The sequence below is a fragment of the Canis lupus genome, chromosome 6 (assembly GCF_003254725.2).
Source record: "Canis lupus dingo isolate Sandy chromosome 6, ASM325472v2, whole genome shotgun sequence".
Taxonomy (NCBI): domain Eukaryota; kingdom Metazoa; phylum Chordata; class Mammalia; order Carnivora; family Canidae; genus Canis; species Canis lupus.
The window spans coordinates 56,999,140-57,012,913 of NC_064248.1; the positions used below are offsets into that span (position 1 = coordinate 56,999,140).

At 42.0% G+C, this 13,774-nt stretch overlaps 1 protein-coding gene across 7 annotated transcripts in view; it reads left to right on the forward strand.

The window, feature by feature from the left end:
* TGFBR3 (transforming growth factor beta receptor 3) overlaps nt 1–13,774 on the forward strand; it is a 194,757-nt gene that overhangs the window by 164,523 nt on the left and 16,460 nt on the right. For 5 of the 7 annotated variants that reach the window (XM_025417676.3, XM_025417675.3, XM_035718224.2 and 2 more), the window contains 2 exons: nt 2,193–2,313; nt 12,182–12,223. In XM_025417676.3, coding sequence (XP_025273461.1) covers nt 2,193–2,313; nt 12,182–12,223 — 163 coding nt within the window. The remainder of the gene's footprint in view (nt 1–2,192; nt 2,314–12,181; nt 12,224–13,774) is intronic. The other 2 variants (XM_025417678.3, XM_025417677.3) reach the window with 1 other exon arrangement.

Genomic DNA, 13,774 nt, shown 5'->3' on the forward strand with positions numbered 1-13,774 from the left:
TGCACTTAATTCTGTAGCTGTCTCACACAGTGTCAGCTGACATGTAAAACTTCTGTAGTCACATATCAATATTTGAAACTAATGGCTGAGCAGTATCAATAAATGTGTGCGTGGAATTCTCTCTTAATACATAGGTCCTAAGAGATAGGTATACAGGGAGCAGGAAAGATTACATTATTATTATTATTGGATAGGTTACCATTGATCTGAATGCTTTTACACTGTTATATTCCCCTGGGCATCCATTCTCCGACAACACCAAAGAACATTTTATACTGTATATGAAAATGTAATAAATCTGATTGTAATCATTTGGGAGCATGAATATATAAGATGACTTAGACTATGTTCTATAGGTTGCGTTTGGAAACATTGATGCCTTAGCCTTGTAGTCATTCACTTTCTGGTGCCCATTAGTGAACTGTGGTAGAGAGTCATAGGGAAACTTAATGCTTGGCTGTGAGACACAGCTGCTTCTGCAGCGAGAGGATGACTTTTAGGTGTTAGGAATCTTGGGAGGATAGGAGTCGGGGCTGGCAGTTATGAAGGGTCTTTACTATGGCTTTGGTTGTTACCTCTATCTGAGCCTGGCTTGGCACCATCCAGCATGGTAGTGTGTGAGAATTAATCTTAATGTTTCCTTCCAGAACATTCTAAGGAGAGTTCTAATTCCCAGTGGATGACATGGGATGTGACTTTAATCCTAAAGTCCTTATTTAAACCCAAGGCAAGAGAAAGTGGAAAGGGCATGGGGACTGAGAAGGAAGGCCTGCTGCTTATTAACCACTGGAAGCAAGCCCCCTGACCCCTCAGAATCTGCATAGCCTCATCTGTAAAGTGAAATAATAGTACCTGGCTTCCCTCAGGAGTAGAGGAGCAAATGAGACAGTAGATTTGACAACAGTCCACAGTTTATGGAGCAGTGGCTTCAGATGAGCTGTTGACAACCACAGAAGACAATGGTTGTCTTCGTGTTTACTGCTTATAGTTAATATTTCCACAGTTCTAGTGACTTCTCAGTGCTTTCTATGATGGGAGGCAGAGCCAAAGAATCTTTTTAGGAGTTTTGAAAGATCATGGAGTCCAGCCCTGCTCTTAGCTGATGAAACTAAGGCCAGAGTTAAGCTGTAAGTTGGGTGTAGAATTGTTGACTCTTACTTATGAAGAACTAATAGCAAAGTAAGAAGGCTTTTTCTAAAATGCACATCTTTTCAATAAGGAGGCCTTTCCACAGACAATCTTTTGTTTCCCTGTACAAGAAGGCTGTTGTAAAGGCCTTTCTCTGGGTTTTGAGGGAGAAGAAGTAGTTGTTTTCTTCTGATATGTTGCTTAGAGCAGCCATGACAATAAGGCCAAAAGACTGCTTTTTTGTGATTGGAAACTTATTAGCTTTGGGGAATGGCTTGCTATAGACCTTTTAAAGTATTGATATATTTCTTACAAACAAAATCAAGTAGATGTCATTTACATTGGAGTTTCACCTATTGATGAGCATAGATAAGGAACTTAAGTTATTTTAAAGAAAAAGGTACTGGAGCATGATGACACTATTAAAAAACAGGTATACGAGGCTTGGGCATGCTAATTGTAAGTTTGGGGCCTTAAAATAACTGGAGGCAGCTTGTACACACCTGAGTACAACCCCCCTGGGGCTCCAGTTTGGAACACTATAGCAGACAACCCTGGAAAGCTTCATCCTGAATGAATGTATATCAGGATTTAAAAAACCAAACAAACTCGACAACATGATTATCTTTTTGGACAACAAATGTAAAATCTGTCGCTTTCATAATGCAGCACACAAAGTTTCCCACAATCACAAATCACAAACAGGAACTATTTATGTGAAGCCAGCTTGGTGAAGGGCCAACACTCATCATATAGTTTCTTTACTTTTCAGACTAAATAACACTAAAACCTCTAGTTGTTTTGTGGGAATATGGGGAAGAAAGGCAGTGTTTATAAGCCACCTAGTGATATTTGAATCTTCAAGTACAGCTGAGAATATCCTGGGTATGCCACTCTATCTCCCAGATTATTTATGGTTCTTTAGAAAACACCCAGATCTCCTGTTTTTCTGTGGTAAACAGCTGTGGGCTGTCTGATAAGAGGCACAGGACAACTAAGCAGGCTGAGCTGGTGCAGGCTCTTCAGAGTGACCCCTGACCCTGTTTTGCTCTGCCCCTCTGCAGTGTGTGCCTCCAGATGAAGCCTGCACCTCACTGGATGCCTCAATGATCTGGGCCATGATGCAGAATAAGAAGACGTTCACCAAGCCCCTTGCTGTGATCCACCAGGAAGCAGAAGGTAAAGGTGTGTTTTTGGAGGCTCGGTCAGAGAACAGGGGCCTGAGGGCTGTTCATTTTAAGAAGCTCCAGTAGTAAAACTAATAAAAAGAAGCAGCAGCTCCAATACTGTAAATCAAAAGTACAGTTGTATTCAAAAGATACGTTAAGGGCCAGGGCACCTGGGGAGCTCAGTCGGGTAAGCATCTGATTTCAACTCAAGTCATGATCTCAGGGTTGTGGGATTGAGCCCCTCATTGGGCTCCTCACTCAGCAAGGGAATCTGCTTCTCCCTCTCTCTCTGTCCCTCCTCCAATCGTGTGCTCTCTCCCTCTCTCAAGTAAATAAATTAATTAAATATTTTTTAAAAAGATACCTTAAGGACCAGTTAGTAACCTTAGAAAAGGGTTTTTGCTAAATGAGCCTTTAAAAAAAAATTGGGGTCTGCTCTCCCATGTGGCTGGGTTATTAGTGATATGCTTGCCAATAATTTCCTCTTAAATGTTAGATCAGCTTCAAAATTGTCCCTATCCCAATGTCACTCTCTGTTGCTGTTCAGATATACTCCTCTAGTATGCAGGAAAGGCTCCGAGTTCTTCCTCATGTGCCGGGATTGAACAGGCCACAGCCCATCTTTCACGATCTATTAGCAGTGTTTGTACTGAGGACGAGCAGTCTCCCAGGGCTGTACCAAGATCACAGACGCCATTGGGGAGGGTGATGCGTGTGAATACCATCCATCCTATGTCAGAGCAGAAGAAAGGTTGAAAACCACTGTCCAAATGCATATTTGTAGTTCAGGTCTTAGAATTGTACACGGTCACAATTGTTACTTGAAGCCAAATGCTCTTCTTCCTACATGCACAGGAGCATTGGGCAGTCTGTACTTTCTTTCAGAGAAGAGGAGGGATGCGTCCTAGGAGGTGTGGCCTCAGGTGGTCAGGCAGGGCAAAGCCAGACCTTGTGTTGGCACAGTCAGCCAAACCAATAGAGAAGCAGAACTGAGCTCCAGGAGGGTGTTAGCAATGGACCTGGGGCTCTGTGGACCATGGAGAGCATCCAATGGGGACTGCTGAGTGCATGGATGAGCAAGAACACATCAGGTGGCTGGTAACATCTGAAGAAGTGGAGCCAAATGCACATTTGGACTCTCTGGGCAGCTACATTTGTCACTGTCTAGAAGCATCCTATGACTACCTAGAGACATTGTCTAAGGGTGCTGGACTAAGAGAAATCTGGGAGAGTAAAAGTGGATTCCTAGGCTCTGGGGTTAGATATTTCAGGGCTAGGTCTCCAGGCCTACTTCCACCACCCCAGGGGGCAGAGGAGGAGCACAGCACTGGAGCCTTGATAAAAAGCCACCAAGCATCCTGTCTCCAGTTGATGAGCATTTGCTGGGAGACCTGCTGGGTAGAGCCTATACCAGATCTAGGCTTGGGGGCAGCCCCGGGATGGCGTTTCTGATCTAAAAGCATTGTTGGATTCGGCAAGGCAAGGCATCGGAGGCTAATAGCATAGGCACATGGTACCTAATAGAGTAAGAAGCATGTGGATGCTGTCCACTTTCTTCTTTGGTGGAGTGACCTTTGTGAAAATCGCAGTGCCATTCTTACTGACCTACATGGTGGTGGCATCTGACCTTTTCGTGGGAGCAGGCTCACGTTGCAAAGGCAAGAGAGTATAGTGGGGAGGGTGCTGATTTAGAGTCAGGAGCCTGGGGCACAACTTTTAACTTCCCTTGCTAACTGGGACTTGGAGATCTCGCCTTCTGTCCTTGACTTTCATTTTCTTTATCGGGAAAAGGAAGGGTTTAGACCAGATGGCTTCTAGAGACTCTTCCAGCTGTTAACACTCAGCTGTCCTGTTTGAAGAAGCAAAATAGTTTTTAATTCATTTCCCAGCCATCCTGAAGGTGGTGTGAAATGTACGCATTAGATGTTCATTAGTTTCTCAGTAACACTTTTTGTTGTTGCTGTTTTACTTTGATTGATTGGGTTTCAACCATCTGAAACAGTGTACCAGCCAAGGTCTTTCTTTAAATGGATTGCCCAGTGGTGGGTGGCTGGCTCAGTTGGTTAAGCATCTGACTCTCGATCTCGATCAAGTTCAGGTCTTGATCTTAGGGTCATGAGTTCAAGCTCTCCACTGGGCTCCATGCTGACTATAGAGCCTACTTTAAAAACGAAAAAAAAAGGGGATCCCTGGGTGGCTCAGTGGTTTAGCGCCTGCCTTTGGCCCAGGGCACGATCCTGGAGTCCCGGGATCGAGTCCCACATCAGGCTCCCAGCATGGAGCCTGTTTCTCCCTCCTCCTGTGTCTCTGCCAATCTCTCTCTCTATGTGTATCATAAATAAATTAATTAATTAATTAATCTTTGAAAAAAAATTAAAAAAACGAAAAAAAATTAAATGGATTGCCTAAAGAGTTCCCCTGTTTATTGGATCCAGGAGAAAGAAATAAGTAAATTAATGAGGTTGCAAAGTATATCACAATCCGGCAACAGCTGGCTGCATTTTGTACTGTGAAAGTGGTTTAACAATAACAACCACTACCTCATGCTCCATCTGTTACTCTTACCTATTTCCAGAGATGTAGTTTTGCGGGTAATTGATGGCAGCAGCTCGCTTTTTTCTATACCCAACGATAATTGGGCATTAATATTGCAGTAGTATAACTTCCAGTAATTCATTCATGATTCTTTTAAGTTTGGTGGTATTTTTCTAAGTAATTCCTCTTGTAAATTAGGTAATTACTTTTGTTTAAACTTAGTATAATTATCCTGAAAGTTCAGTGTTCTTTTACATAAAAGTTCAAGAGGAAAGTTTTACCAAATATCAAAGCAGTTTCACGAGATTTGCTAATAGAGAGTGGACTTTAGTGGAGAAGTGTGTGGTGAAGAAAGTTCATTGTTTAGGTTTGTTAAACAAGTGCAGGTTGGACTACAGGCCAGCTTCCCAGGGGCTGTGTGCAAATGTGCTTTTTAACTGCACTGAATGAGGTAAGTTTTCGGGCAGTTTTCAGCCCTGACTCCTCCCAGCTTTTGTGTTTATTTTCTTTTGACTCTGAAATCATTTCTCCATGATGCTTTCCCTCTGCCTCTCAATGAATTAGAATAGTTGAAATGGGAATGTGACCATTTGCCTAATAGCATTAGTTTATTTGAATAATAACAAGGTCATTTATTTGAATAATAACAGTGTCCTGAACATTCTTCCTGCCAGCTTTGTGTGTTACTATTGTAAGCCACAGATATTATAGTATCTCCAGAAGTATCTCTTACTGGGATGAATTTTGGGGTAAAAATTGTCCAACCAGTGGGATGTTTCATTGCCCTTTTAATCACACAGGTACTCTTTGAAGGCTGTGTCAAAGTTCCAAGACTCCATGGTCATTTGGTCCACCTTATTTCTCAACACTTCGGTTTTCTGGGGCAACAGCAGATAATGTCTCTGGTTATCAGCTTTACAGCCAAGCAGAGAGCTGCTCTGTAGCTCCCAATGCCAATGGTGTGGGCACATTTCAGGTTGTGTTTCTTCCTTCTGTGGACAGAGAATAGGTTGTCAAGACTAAATAATTCTGGGTCCCTCCTCTGGGCCATCATTTTTTCTTAATAAAGATTTTATTTATTTATTTGAAAGAGAGTGAGCAAGAGTGAGAGAGAGAGAGAGAGAGAGAGAGAGTGTGTGTGTGTGTGTGTGTGTGTGCATGTAATCACAAGCCAGGGAATAGGAAGAAGACTCCCACTTGAGCAGGGAGCTCCCAGGACCCTGGGATCATGACCTGAGCCAAAGGCAGGCGCCCAACTGACTGAATCACCCAAGCGCCATTTTTAATGGAACTTGCCTGAGCATCTGCAGCACATATCCACCATCTCAGTCCCTTGGGAACTGGCATTGGGTTAACACTCTTTTATTGCCAAAATTTGCAATAGTAGATGATGGTGCTGGTGGTGAGGATAGTCATGGAGATGACAAAATGATTATCTAACATTTACTGAGCATTTACTCAGTACAAGGCTCTGTGCTAAATGCTTCATGTGGATAATCATATTTAATCTTCATAGTCCCTCTGTGGGGCAAGTACAGAGCAAGATTAAATAACTTGACCAAGATCACATGACATATAAACAAATGATGGATCTGGGATTCAAATCCAGGCTCTTCGATTCCATAGTCTCTGCCTTTCTAAACCCTTCACCTTTTTGTAGGCGGAGATTGATTCTAGTTTTTAGTAAACTACAAGCAATGTAGGCATCGGTCTGTTCACACCCTCTTCCCACCTCTTTCTCCTATTCATGCCATACATATCATATTGGTATTCAAGTTGACACCCAAATACTCTACTGATTGTGAACTGAAAAGAAGATGAAGAATTTTAGGAAAAAAGTCTGTTCCCCAAATGGTAAGATGTTAGAAAACATGCAAGTTGTTTAAGAGAGTATTAAAATTTAGAAGTTCTGTGACTTTGAATCATAACTCACAAAAAAAGCCCAGAAAACATGAATAGTTTATGCACATTATGGTTGATGGCAAAACAATTAAAATAGTTGAGGTAATGCCATCCTACCATATTTTCTGAAATAGTTTGAAGTATAAGCATGTTAGTGCTGTTTGCTTTGGATGCCATGACCCATTTTTGTGGCATTTGAGAACACTGGGGCTTACACAATAAAAATGGCTATACCACGTCAGTGATAATTTTTGCAAACGGTGAAAGGGAAGAGTAATCATTTTTCTGAAATTTAGAGCACATATAAAAAATGAGTGAGAAAGAACAATAAACATCATCCCAAATTTGCCATGATTTATGTACAATATGTAATTCTTAGCAAGTTAAATGTTCAAAATACTGAATTTCCACTACATAACTTTTTAAAAATAAGTGTGCTCAGGACAGCACCTGGCATATCTTGGGCACTCAGTAAATGTTAATTTCCTTTCCTTCCTCTTAACCTCTCAGCCAAACTAGGTTTTTGGGGGAGTAGGGATAGAAGGGGTATAAAAGGGAAAGTTGTGAACGTCAAATGGAAGTTAATCCAAGAGAGGCGTTACCTTTCTGGAACACATTTGATTTTTCCAGAACAAAAATACTCTAATGCACCCAGCCAGGTTTTGTCCTCAGGCTGAGGTAGAGATGAGGGGAAGCTGAGTGAAAAGATGGTAGAAATGTTTAAGGGACAGATTAAGACATTCAGTCTTTATCCAAGGGAGACTAGATAAAGACTTTATCCAGTCTTTACCATCAGGAGTTGTTACTTTGGAATACACACACATACACAAATATATGCAAAATAAATATACACAAAAATAAAACAGTAGAATGAACTCCCATGAATCCTCCTTCTGGTTTCAGCAGCTACCAGTTTATGGCCAAACTTGTTTTATCACTCTCTGTCCCTGGATTGTTTTGAAGGAAATCCAGACATTTCATCTCATCCATAAATATTCTGGTATGCATTAAAAGTTAAGAACCACCAGAAGATTGGGGCACCTGGCTAGCTCAGTTGGTGGAGCATGCAACTCTTGATCTCAGGGTTGTGAGTTTGAACCCCACATTGGGTGTGAAGATTACTTAGAAAAAAATAAAATCTTAACAAAAACAAAAACCCTTGGATAAGGAACCTGTGATCAGATCATTTAAGACTACCCTGAAAGCCTCATGAAGGTTGGTTTTAGGGAGATGAATGCAGTAATAAGATATGTATGACAATTGTGGTTATTCCAAAAACTGTTTATCAGTACCTGCCATGTGCCAGGCATATAGTAAACACATCATCCTGTCTTTAAGGCCTTCACAGTGTCATGCAAAGCTTCACAACCTTGACTCTATTGATGTATTGAGCTGGATAACTCTTGTTATAGAGGGCTGTCCTGGGCATTGTAGGATTTTGAATAGCATTCTTGGCCTCTACCCACTAGATGCCCATAGGAAACCCCTCCACTGCCCATTGTGACAACCCAATACATCTCCAGACATTTCCAGATGTCCTGGTGGGGTACAGGGGGGCAAAAATCACCAGGTAAGAATCACTGATCAAGTGGAAGGATACAGATAAGTGATGACACAATTGCAATGAATGTCATAAATATGGAAAGAACCCAGAGAAGGGGTTTGTTTACAGTGAAATTAGTAAAAATTATATGTTAAAAGAGGTCTGCACAGAGGCCTCCTGAGTCTCCAGCTTATTCATCTTCCTATCTTTCCCTCTTTGCCAAACACCAGTAGGTTTGGGGACCAAGTAGACACCTTGTTTGTCTGTGGGCCTGCTCGATCCTACCGTGTTTAGGAGAACTGAATTGAAAGCTGGAGGCTAAAAGCTGTGGTCAGTTACTCATGCATAACCCCAGAAATATCCTGTTTATGAAAACCATGCCTAACCATCTGAGGAGGGAAATTTGGTTCTAGAGGCAGACCGAAATTTGCTCAAGAGTACATGAAAAGATTTAATTCAGAATGTTGATTATAGTTTGTACTTTCTGCAAATGAATCTTTATTGTTAACATTCTCTGCACAGCAATAGCAAGGGCTCCTTTCTTACAGTTTTACCCTTAAACCAAAAGTAAATATTGCTGTGTTCCCCTGCTTTCCTTTCAGCATGCCAGCTCAATTATAGGGTTCCGGTGGAGATCAGGCTCCTTTAGTCCTACACAAGGGTTATTGGGGGGATTTTTGGAAGAAAAAAGGATAAAATCCTATAACCTCAGTGCTGGAGCTTGTACTTGTTATTGTTTATGGAGGAGCTTCACCCCCAGGGGAAATAAGCAACAACTGTTTCTGTTTAGCTCTGAGAGGAGGCCCCTATTTGGGGTGGGGGAGAAGGATTAGATCATAGCCTAAGTCCATTAAGAATTTTAAAACAATGCCATCCATCACACAGGCCTTGCTCTAAAACCCACATTCTCACATGTGAGGTCTCCTTAGGGGAGAGTCATTATTTAAAACCACTTAGGGATTCTGAGTGACAAAGTTCAGCCATGGGCGGTTGATTGGATGGAACTCTTCCCAGAAGCGTGTATGTTTCTCACATGATGAACACTATAGAGACCTTTAAATGCCTTTGGACTTAGTTCAGTGAATCAAACCACTGCTTCTTGGAAGTAGAATTTTGTGGTTAGATACCCCCCACCTCATAGGGTTCTTGGGAGTTTAAAAGGAAAAAATCTAAGCAAAGGCTTTTTGTCAGTTGTAGAATCCTACACACGTGTGTAAATGGAAGGCATCACCATCATTATTTTATCGCTGCCAATAGGCTGAAGGGACCAAACTCCACAGTCTCTTGTGTTCACTTTGTAGTTGGTGATGTTCTGCATACTGAAATAGATTTTCTTAAAAACACAGTTATTTTAATTTTAGTAATTTTATTTAAGTACAACGTGAACATATCCTCATCCTGGTACCACCACTTTGCACAGCTCTGGGAAGCACCATTAAGTTGTGGTGGCTGTGACTCATCTGGTGGCATTCCTTCCTCTAGAGCTGGACCAGCACACCCCACAGTGTAGGCAGCCCAGCTGACCTGGTTAATCCTGAGCATTTACAGGCCTATGTACCTTCTTTATTTTTATAAACGTGACCTTAAATGCTGCTTGTTTACTCAGTTTTTTCACAATTTCTTTTGTTCCAATGTGGATTCCAACACAAGGTGTGTGTTCTCCTCCTTTATTGAATGAAAATGGAGATGAAAAGAGACGTGCTAAACACTCGCCACTTGCAACTGTAAAGAGCAGGGGTAGAGTCTATACCAGGACTCAGCACAATTTTTCTATGAAGGGCCAGAGAATGAGTGTTTCGGGCTGTTCACACGTTCCCTGCCCTGACGACTCAATGCTGCTCTTGCAACATAGTGGTATCAACAGTATATAAATGATGAGCATGGTCATGTTCCAAAAAAATTTTATTTATGGAATAGGTTTGACTTTCACATACTTTGCATATGTCATAAAATATGAATCTTTTTTTTTAATGTCAGTTAGAAATATAAAATATACCCTTAGCTCACAGGCCATACAAAAGTGAGTTTTAGGGCCATGATACACTACCCTGTGGTCTGTGCTGTTCTCACTGTGAGTCACAAGTAGCTTCATAATCAGTGCTCCCCTGCTATAAGGACAGAGTGACACTCCCCAGTCATGTAGCCTACTAAGCAGAATCTGGAATTTGGGTTCAGCCCCTGCCCTGATGCTTTCCAGCTGTGACCTTAGGCAAGTCACATGATAGCAGAGTCTCAGGATGCTCATTTGTAAAATAGTGATAAGAATTTTTCTGCCTCTCTCACAGGGCTGGTGTGAACCTCAAATGAGACTTGAACACAAAAGCATTACAGAAATGTCACAATATACAAACATTTTTATATAACCTTATTCCAGGCTTCCTCTGTTGTCTCCCTTGTCAAGAAGTACATCGCCATTCTAATCATCCTTCACTGAACATTTCTGGCAGGCCTGTCCCATGCCAGGCTGAGCCCTGCGATATACAGATGAGTAAGAACTAGACCCCACCCTCAGGGCAGACAAGAATCTAGAGAATTACGATGTGATGGAGTACATGTACGACAACCAGGGGATGAATAAGCAAAGTGGGTAGAGACCGACCCTGCTGGGGGGGAGGTTGGGCCAGTGGGAGAGTCAGAGAAGGCCTCCCAGTGAAAATACCAAACAAACCAGGTCAGGGGAAGGAGGGTGTTTCAGGGGATGCATTGCAAAGTGTGAGGACCTAGACCAACATGGAGAATTTGGGTAGCTTAAATAACTATGAGGAGCCCAGCTTGGGTGAAGGACTCTTAGGATAGGAGGCTCCCGACAGGTCGGAAGAGGAGGAAGGCAGAACTTTGCGTGCCACGCTGGAGTTTGGATTTTTTTTCCTGTAAGTGCAGGAAGTCATGGAGCAATTTAATCAGGACGATAACATCATCAGCTTTGGGCTCTGGAAAATTCATGCTGGGGGAAAATATGGTGGAGGAAATATTTGGGGCAGGGGCAGAGACAAGGAAACCAATTAGGAAGGCTCTATGATAATGCGGATATGTGATGAAAGGAGCTGAGGGGCGCCTGGGTGGCTCAGTTGCATCCAACTCTTGGTTTCAGCTCAGGTCATGATCTCAGGGTCCTGAGATCTCCCTGTCAGGCTCTGCTCAGCACAGAGTCGGCTTGTCCCTCTGCACCTTCCCCTGTGCACATGCTCAAGTGCTCGCTCTCACTCTCTCAAATAAATAAAATATATTTTTTAAGCTGAACTGTAGGATAATAGCATTAAGGAAAGAAGAATAAAGACACTTTTACAAAACTTGTGTACTTTTTAAAAAAGATTTTACTTATTTATTTGAGAGAGAGAGTGAGAGTGAGAGTGAATGCAGGAAGGAGAGGGAGAGAGAATCCAAGCAGACTCCATGCTAAGCTGAGCATGGAGCTCAGTCTCCCAACCCTGAGATCATGACCTGAGCCAAAACCAGGAGTCAGATGCTTAAGCCACTGACCCACCCAGGTGCCCCACAAAACTTGTGTACATTAAAAGAATTTTTTTGAAAGTGGAAAAACATGAATACACTGGAGAAATACAGTATTTAAAGGTATTGAACCCCCTTATAAATAAATATAAAGGTATGCGCGCACACACACACACTGTCAGACTCACATTCCTTAATTTGCCTTCAAGTTTTCTTCAAATTAGAGAGCCTATTACAATTGATTGTTAACGAAGTACAATGCTTAAAATTTCTGAAAAACCCATGTTACAGTTTTGACATCTAAAGAGAGTAACTGACAAAGCTTTCACAGAGTTTTAACAAATAGGACGGTGTCAGTCTCAACTGAGATTGTGATGAACTTTTGCTTAAAACTTGGTTTCTCTGTGGAATGCACCATGATTTTTTTTTTTTTTTTTTTTTTTTTTTTTTTCAGAAACAGGTCCAAGCTTTAAGGAACCGAATCCAATTTCTCCACGTAAGTCTTTATGCATCTATTTCGAAAGGAAGCCTCCTGGGCTTTTTATAAGAATGAGTTGGTTATGGAGCATTTGGCAAACTTTGAGTTTTGATAAGAAGACTTATGCTCTCATTCCCTGTCTTCCCCCCCCCCCTTTTTTTTTTTCCATAATCTGGTACTTTCTCCTTTCCTCTGTCCTTCCTTCATCCTCTCTTTTTTTCCTGGCTGCCACTTTTAAGGATGAATTTGCTGACCCACTGGCATGTGTGGCCTTCATGGGAAGGCAGTAACTTAACCTAGCTTTAGAGAGAGTTCGTTATTTGCACACTTATATCAGTTGTGATCTAAAAGCATGAATTTAGGGGTGCCTGGCTGGCTCAGTCGGTTGAGAGGCTGCCTTCAGCTCAGGTCATGATCGCAGGGTCCTGGGATCAAGCCCCAAATCAGGCTCTTTGCTCAGCGGGGAGTCTGCTGCTTCTTCTCCCGCCTGCTTGTTTACTCTCATGTGTGTGCTCTCTCTCTCAGATAGATAGATGATAGATAGATAGATGGAAAGAAAGAAAGAAAGAAAGAAACAAACAAACAAACAAACAAACAACCTTATAGCTATGGAAGTGGTTTGCTTTACATCATCAACAGTAGCTCCCTGCTCAGAGAAGCAGTGCTAAGAGAACTAGTTGCTGTGTCTTCAAGACCATCTCTTGTCCAAAGGGGTGGGGGGGAGGGAGGGGTCTATGAAAAAAGGGGAGGAGGGGGAGGTTGTAAGAAAAAAAGAAAGAGACCAACTACTACAAAATAATGCATTGAGGTTTGAGCCAATTTTATCACTTTGTATGGAAGAGAATTCTGACCAGAAAATACTTAGGTGCCTTGCCCACAGTAATAATTGGCATTCAGGCAGGACTAGAACCTGGGCTTTCTGGCTTTACACCCAGAGCTCTTCTAGATGATGTGGCCTTGTGGGGGAGAACCTGTGCTTTTTTCCTTCCCTGAGAACTCTGTGTTAGTCTCCATGGCTGACCTCATCACATACACAGAACAGCCTGGCGAGTTCCTTTACGCAAAGCACTAAACTTTTCTAATGAAGTGTCTTATTTCAACAATATCATAGAAGAGTATCCATGAGCCCACAAAGGAAGACTTAGGGACATATTTCTCTCATACTTTCCCAGCCTGATTTTCATAAATGACATCTCCATTTTTAGAATTTCAGGGGAGTTTTAACTAGAAACTTTCAGTCATGCCCCAATTTTGCATCTGTAAGCATAGAAAGGCAAATCATCTTTTAATATCTACAGGCTAACTTAAGTTGAATTGATGGTTTGGTTCAACTTAACTTTTGGAGTTCTTCCCAGTTCATACTTCCCTCAGGATCCCCAGACCTTTTACAGACTTTTTTTTGTTCACTTCCTACCTTCAGCAAGTGAAGTGGTTCTATCCCCATTTCCAGAAGTTAACACATCAGAGGGATATGTCTAGAAAAGTAGCCACCAGGACTTGGAAATTCCAAAATTCCAGCATCTTCACTAGCGTGGCATTCTCTCCTGAGCCCTTACAAGTTCTGGGGCT